Consider the following 7,818-nt stretch of genomic DNA (forward strand, 5'->3'; position numbering starts at 1 on the left):
CGCGGCCGCGGGCGTGCGCCTCCGCTACAGTGTGCCCGCTCTCCGGAGGCGCTCCCAGGGAAGACAAACCGCTGTCTCCTCGGAGTTTCAGTTGAGAATATTGGGAGCTGGTAATTAAGTAGTTAAAAGTCACCAGTAGTTAAAAAGAAACCATTTCAGATCATGCTTGCCTCCCCCCAGGCCCTACCCTGCCCCCAGGATGGGACCTCGGTTATAAAATCGAGTGTTGGTCCCCTCCCCAACCCGCACCTAAAGTTGCAGGCCCGCAAAATTATCAGGACTCCATCATGTTGGTTATAAAATTTATTGATCTCTCATTTAGGAATTAAGAGTAAAACCTTGAAAAACCTGAAACAAAATAGCCCCTTCCCCACTACCCAAACGAAATCCGACGAAATAGCAAAACAGATCACGGCAGATATCACCAACTCAACAGCCTAAATGCGGACTGGACAAACTGTCCCGGCGTCAGGGGCGGCGAGGCGGGAGACACACGCACACTTGGCTATAAATTAACATTGGCTTTAGCTGCCGCGCCTCTTGCTGCGGTCAGCCCCCCCAAAAACCACGAGGAAACAGATGCAACACGACTGGGGGCGGGGGCATTGCAGTCCTCAGGCCAGCCTCACCCTACAGTATGTTTCTCCCATTCACTCCTCGGCTAACTGCAAACTAACAAGACAACATTTTCAAATGCAACAGAAGAACCCAGGAACTCAGGAGGAGGAGGGGGCTGCTTTTTCTTTGCAAATATCACAGCGATTCCCAGCCTACAAAGGGGAAGGGAGGGGCAGCGGCCAGGGGCAGGCGAGCTCTCTAGAAGTCCCATTTCCGCTGCTCCTGACTTCTTTTTGCTTTTGTACAAAACCCGACAGCTACAGCAAAACTTTGTCCTCCCCATCATCAGTACAAGGCAACAGTCCCAGGCAAGCAAAGCTAAACAACAAGGCGTCCCAACTTGGGGGTGCGGGGCGGGGTGGGGGCGAGGGTCGGCGAGCGCAGGCTGGCGCTCAGATGTGGGTCAGCGGCACCGTTCCGTTGACTGCAGTCCCGGCGCCCTGGTAGTGCTGGTGCACCCCGTGCAGGCGGCCGCCGGGCAGCGGGGAGGCGGCGTCAGCTGCGTCCCCGCCGGGTGGCAGGTACATGCTGATCATGTCGCGCAGGTCGCCGAGGCACGCGCGCTGCGAGTGCGATGTGATGGCTGGCGGCGGCGAGCTGGGCTCCGACTTCACCACCGTGCCCATGGGGCCCAGGCTCATGGCGGCTGCGGCTGCGGCGGCGGCAGCGGCGGTGGCGGGCTGCTGCCCGTAGGCGGCGGCCGCGGCGGCGGCGGCTGAGGGCGCCATGCCCCCGTAGCCCGAGGCGGCAGCTGCCGCGGCGGCGGCGTTCATGTAGCTCTGGGCGCCGGGCGGCATCATGGGGCTGTACTGCAAGCCGGCCATGTCGTAGCGGTGCATCTGCGGCAGCGCGGGCGGCGGCGGCGGGCTGCTCATGCTCGGGGGCTGCGCGTAGCCCAGCTGCTCCTGCACCAGCGAGTACGCGCCGTTGGCCCAGCCGTTCACGTGTGTGTACGTGTCCAGGCGCTGGCCCACGCCCACCGGGCTGCTGGCGGCGGCCGCGGCGGCGGCGGCAGCTGCTGCGGCCGCCGCACCGGGGGGCAGTAGGCCACCGGGCAGAGAGTACTTGTCCTTCTTGAGCAGCGTCTTGGTCTTGCGGCGCGGCCGGTACTTGTAGTCCGGGTACTCCTTCATGTGCACCGCGCGCAGTCGCTTGGCTTCGTCGATGAATGGTCGCTTCTCGGCGTCGGTCAGCAGTTTCCAGTCGGCGCCCAAGCGCTTGCTGATCTCAGAGTTGTGCATCTTGGGGTTCTCCAAGGCCATCTTGCGCCGCTGCCCGCGGGACCACACCATGAAGGCGTTCATGGGACGCTTTACACGGTCCTGGTCGCTGCCCCCGCCCCCGCCGCTCGCACCACCGCTGCCGCCGCCGCCTGCGTTCGCGCCGCCGGCTGTGTTCGCGCTACTCTTGCCTGCGCCGCCCGGGGCTGAGGGACCGCCGGTGCCCGCCGCTGGGGTGGGTGTCCCCACGGGGTTCTTGAGCTCAGTCTCCAGCAGGCTGTACATTCCCGGGGCGGGAAGAAGGTGCGCCAGCGTGGCGGGAGGAGAAGGCGCTCCGGGGGCTGGAGCAGCCACGGTGAAAAGGCCCGGGGACTCCGTCGGAGGGGAGCTTGGGGGCCTATGGGCCAGCGGGTCGGGCGGGAAGGGCAGGCTTGCCGAAGTGCTCAGCGCCAAGTCACCAGGAACCCGCAGGCTACTCGCACCTGATGCGTTGTCTGGAGCAGGTCGCATTCACAGTCAGGCCGGGAGCTCTCTGGCCCCTTATATACCTGCTCAGATCCCCCGGGGTTGGGGCTCGGTCCGCCCCCAGCCACCCGGAGCCCCGGTGATTGACAGGCTCGCAGTGATGCGCCCTGGCCAATCATCACCGAGCCCCCGTTTGGCCCGGCTGAAAAAAACAACTTCGGGGAGCACTTTCGTTCACCCTCACGCCCCTCTTGGGCCGAGTGACGTGATGAGAGTTATTCAGGAGGCGGGAGTCCCGGAGACCCGCTCTGGGACCACCAATTAGGGTCTGAAAAAGTTTGAAAGAACGAAACCGGAGGAGGTGAGGGAGGGAGAGAGAGGGGCGCGCTAGCACGATTGGGGGGAGGAGGAGGGAGGCCTGCGGGGTTCAGAAAACAACTTTGCCACCCTGTCAAGGCCGACTGGCACCCTGTCCCGGGGCTAGCCCTCAAAGCTCCCCGCTGTCTGCACCGAGGTCCTCCGGCCGCTTCTGCTCGCTGCCAGCGCTAGGGACACGCGGCACAGCCAGGAGCTACCCAGGCAGGCTTGGGGACTCACGGCGCATCCAATGTGCCCCAGGCTTCGTCTCCAAGAAGCCCTCCCTGGAATTGGCCGCTGGCTTCCCAGACCTTCCTCCAGGACTGCCAGTGCGTCCAGGACGGAGATGGGGTCAGAGACCCAGGCGTGGGAGACAGGCTTCGGGACCGCGGAGTGCACGGGCTGTGAGGCTCTTGGGAGTTTGCCGGAGGGTCAGCAGTCAGCCGCCCGCCTCCTGAGCCTGGATGAGGCGCTTGTAGGCGGTGGTGTGGAGAGTGTGTGTGTGGGACGTAGAGGGTGAGTCGGCCTCCGCGCTCTCGCTCCTGGCCCCCGCTTAGCGGCCCCTTTTTGTCTCTGCTCTCTGGCCATTTCGGTTTTTCCAGTCCGATGCCCCTGAGGGGGAGGGTCGGGCCCCTTGGAAAATCCGTTTTCATGGCAACACGGAGCCTGTCTGAGTGAAAGAAAAGTTTCTTGGAGGGGGGGGACGGTGGCCGAAGCAGAGCCGAGGCTGTCCTCCCGGCAGACCGCCGGGCCCCCTCCACTGGCAGCGCACCTGCCAGGACCGCTGAGCGCTGCTCTCCACGCGCAGCCGCGCCGCCTCCCCTGGGAGCAGGCTCTGCTAACGGATTGCGTCTTTCTTTTTTCTTGTTTTACAGACTTCCTGGCCCGAGCCCCGACATTTGGAGCGGGCCATTCGCTTGCTTGTCGGGTTGTCTGCCAAAGACTAGTGGCGCGGGAATCCTGGCTGCTGGGAGAGGGAACCCCGACAATCGCCACCGCCAGCTCAAGCGAGTGGCACAGCGTTTGAAACTCTCAGAGCCGCCCGAGGCGGCGAGTGGAAATGAGAAACCATCCAGGCAGATGTGGCGGAAGCCGAAATAAGGTGTCTGCACTGTGTGGGGTCTCGTCCCTCGCCCCCAGCCCCCTGGAAAGGTGGGGAACTAAAAGGAAAGCATAAATCCTAAGTATGAGGTGGGGAATCCCAGGCTTCTAGCTTTAGCTTCTAGGGTTAATGCAAGACCGGGCAATCCCGGGACGCCTGCGCGCAGGACTCTTCCCTCTTTCTCTTCTCTACGAATTAAAAACTAAGCCACTGTGGCTTGGGGGACACAGAGCAGGCCAGCCCCCTCTCTACTAGGCGGACCGCTGGCACCAAAATCCCAGCTCCCAGCCGGCATCATCTCCCAGAAGTTTCGGGTCCCAAAACCTGCCCCTTCAGTTGGTGTTTCACTTGGTCTGAGTCGTCCGGGGCTGTACGGATTTAAGGTTTTAAAGTAAACTATCAGGAAGGTTTCTGTGTATGGGTATATATTGTATTTGTGAGAGAGAGAGAAAGAGAGAGAGAGAGAGAGAGAGAGAGAGAGAGAGCGTGTGTGTGTGTGTGTGTGTGTGTGTGTGTGTGTGTGCGCGCGCGTGCGCACACGCGCATCAATGTGCACAACACAGCGAACACAGGCTGTAAGGCTTGTCTCAGAAAACAGAATGATTAGGCAATCCCCCACCTGCACCTGTTTTCTTGGCAAACTGGCTTGACAAAGTCAAATTTTCTTAGGCAAACTCACCCTCTCCCAAAGAAGCCGATGTGCAGTAGCTCCTGCCCTCCCGCTGCCTTCCACACCCGCCCTCTCTAGGCTTTTCTGGGCCCCCGAGGCTGTTGCTAAGTGAAGCTCGTTTTAGGAAACTACCCAACCGACGCGCGGCCTGGCGTCCAGTAGCCTGACAGATGTCAGGTTTCTTTCCAAGTTTTAGGACCCAAGTAAGCCGTGTGGTGACAGTGTCTGGGCTGCATATTTCCCAAGGCAGGGGATGCGGTGCTGGGCCGGCGATCCTCCCCACAGCAGATTATCTGGAGAACCCAGTCACTGCTCCCAGCTGTTTGTCATTTGATCACACCTAGCCCGGGGCTTAGGTGAGCTCATTTTCGCCTTACATCCTCTTGCCAGATTTACAGGAGTCTTGCCAGGATCAGGCACCCTCTCCCACCCTTCCGGCTTCCCTCGGAGGCTATGATTAAACCGATTTCCGTGCCTGGTGGTTCTGGGGTGGTCTGCACAGTCCCAAGTAAGAGCCACGTGGATTTCCTTTGAAACTCTTCGAGGAAACTTTCTGAACACAAACTACCGTTTCAACAGACAAACACAGCTACCATTGCGGGCGTAGAGAGATGAAGGGGGTGGGGAGCTGAAAGGAAATCAGTGCTCTTGGCCCATCAGCAGTGCAGGCTCAGCCCAGAGGCGCGACTTTCGCAGAGAGTGGAGAGAAGTGTCGCAGCAGGCACCACAGCCCGAGGGGCCTCGGCTGGGGCTCTGGCAGTGGGGAGGCGGAACCCGAACCGCAGTGTCTCCAGCCCTCACCCTACACCCAGCGAGGAAAGCAGAGGAATACAGCGGAAACCCAGGACCGGTCCTTTCCAACCTCTCCCGGGAGAAAAGAGCGCACTTAACAGCTTTCTCCCCGCCTCCCCCCCCCCTCAGCCCCCCGGGGGGCCTCTGGGAGCCAGTGGCGGTACGCAGAGCCCTGGATCCTGAGATGGGAACCCGAACAAGCGTCCCCTCCCCATTCCCCCGCTCTCCCTGGAGAGCTCCGGCTCCCTCCGACTGGAGCCGGGCCGGGGGCTCCCAGGACCCAGGGCGCGACAATAGCGCCGTTTATTGGCTTCAATTGGAAACTTCACGCGTAGCCCCTTCTCGCCTCGCCCTCCCGGGCTTGGAAGTCGGCTCAAACCTCAAAGACAAGCAGTCAGCTTCGCTGCAGTGCAAAATTGCTGCTCATCTTTAGAGGAACGATTTTCGAAAAACTCCGGGGACCCAGAATCTACTATGACTGGTTCAGCGGGCTCTGGGTACATTAGGGCATCCCTGTTCTGCATTCCTCCTGCTGCAAGCACTGGCAGAAATCAGGTGTCCCAAGGGCCTCGTATCTGCAAAGTACATTCTTAGCAATTGTCCCTTAGAGGTGCTGATAAAGCAGAGAAGGGACTGTCCCATCACTCACACGGAGGTACCCTCGTTGATTCCTGCTCAGTAACTGCTCATAGGGCACCTTACCGGATCTCCAGCACCTTTTGGATTCAAGCTTTTGCAAGAGGTGCCATCTGCGTGCTGGGTGAAATGGGGTGAGTGTGTGTCGGTGGTGCTGGAGAGGCAGGGGGATGGGCAGTGTTTGGGCTTACTGAGCGCCTGACTATAGGATCCGCAAAGGTGGCCTGGTGGCCCTCCAACCCTGGCCCAGCATTTGCCTTTCAGGTTTCTCAAGTGCAACCCAGCCCAATGCAGAGTCTGGCTTTGAGGGAGTGAGAACGACTTATACTGAGGACCCTCGGAGACACTTTGCTTTCCAACAGACAAGAAGTTTGAGTTTTGAAAGCAGTCAGTCCTATTTCTTCCTTGAGAACATCCCTTGACTAATTTGTTCTGGCTTCTAGCCAAGATTGTGTATTTAGGCCACGGATTGAGTCCCTTGATCAAGAAATCAGAGGCTTGGGTCTGTCGTAAAACCATCTCTTGTAAAAAGGTTGGAAAGGTCACCTTCGCTCCAACCTGGTGGAGGAGACAGCACGTTCCAGTTCCTGGAGCACTCAGTAGGAACCCCACCCCCGCCAGACCAACCGACAGCACCTCCTCCAGGTTCCAACGGAAACACTTCCTTAAAGGTCTGGGAAGGAGTTGAAGACCCTAGGCTGGTGGGTGCAGGTTGTAAACAATAACCTGGTCGATACTCTGTAAAGAAAGCTAGGAGCTGTGACATGTGTGAAGACCTGGTCCTTGAAGTACCATAAAATCTCCTGTGGGCAGTACAACTGTATTCTTTTTAAAAAATTGTTTTTATTTTTAATTATTATGGGCACATAATAGTTGTATATCTTTATAGGGTACATGTGATGTTTTGATACAGGCATACAATGTGAATTAATCAAATCAGGGTAATTGGAAGTAACTATTATTAAGTTAGGGTGTACTTTAACTAAAAGAGTGGTACAACTGTATCCTATTGCAGTTTGGTGTAGCTCTTTTTTCGAAGGGTGTGGGGTACTTTTTAAAACGAGTTTCCGAATTCAATTCAGTTGGTTAGCTGAGCTGTACTTGATAAATAAACTGGGAGTCCCCTTGGTCCACACCTTGGTGCTCAGCTTCCTTCCACCCACAGGATATGCAGGTATCAATCACCAACCAGCTCTCTTTTGCCTAGGTGCGCAGCACCTGCAAGGAATTTGACAACCTTTGACTTCTGCGTTCCCTCGCTGACCTCAGGACCCAAACACTGCCGTCTTCCCAGAGGAGGGAAGGCTCTGTCCAGGAACCGGGTCCCGTTTCCAGACAGCCTTCTGAGCCACCGCTGTCGGCTTCTTGGCCTCCCAATCCCCACCCTCTCCCTCCTCCCGTCCTCACAACTCTCGCGCTCAGCTCTTTGCACTGCCAAACCCGCACCCCTGCGGAGCAGCCCCCAGAACCCAGATCCGACAGCTAGGCCTGCCCTCCCACTGAGCCTGTCACCTTTTCCACTTCCTTCTATAGCTGCAAAGGCACTACCCTCGCCTGGACAGAGGCGAGGTGACCAGCAGGAAGCCAGGGGAAAGAAAATGATCTTAAATGGTTATCAATATGTAATGTTTTCTGAGTTATTCCACGTGCCCACAGTTCCACATGGGTATTTACACAGCGGAGGTGACAGGTCCACTAAGCCTGGCAGCACTCCCCAGGGAAGGTGCCTGAAAAATTAATGGAACTCCGGGGACTTCCAGTGTGACCAGGCAAGGCTATCGCCCCAACCACAGGGGCCGCAGGATGGCAGGGTGGGGGACTGGGTAGAGTATCCTGGAGAAAATTTTAAATGTTAAGGCAGCATCCAGCTGTTCTTTTTTCCCCCCTCTCTTTTCTTTTTCTCTTTTTATTTATCTTTTTCATTTTCTTTTCAGAGTGGAGAGTCATGGAATTCAATG

The 7,818-nt window shown here is 58.0% G+C and overlaps 1 protein-coding gene across 1 annotated transcript; it reads right to left on the reverse strand.

Annotated features, from left to right (window-relative positions):
* Nucleotides 1-290: 290 nt before the first annotated feature.
* On the reverse strand, nucleotides 291-2,397 carry SOX3 (SRY-box transcription factor 3). Its single transcript, XM_045537740.1, has one exon. The coding sequence runs from the start codon at nucleotides 2,346-2,348 to the stop codon at nucleotides 1,011-1,013; it is 1,338 nt and encodes a 445-aa protein (XP_045393696.1). The 5' UTR covers nucleotides 2,349-2,397; the 3' UTR covers nucleotides 291-1,010.
* Nucleotides 2,398-7,818: the final 5,421 nt, after the last annotated feature.

This window comes from Lemur catta, chromosome X (genome assembly GCF_020740605.2).
Source record: "Lemur catta isolate mLemCat1 chromosome X, mLemCat1.pri, whole genome shotgun sequence".
NCBI lineage: Eukaryota > Metazoa > Chordata > Mammalia > Primates > Lemuridae > Lemur > Lemur catta.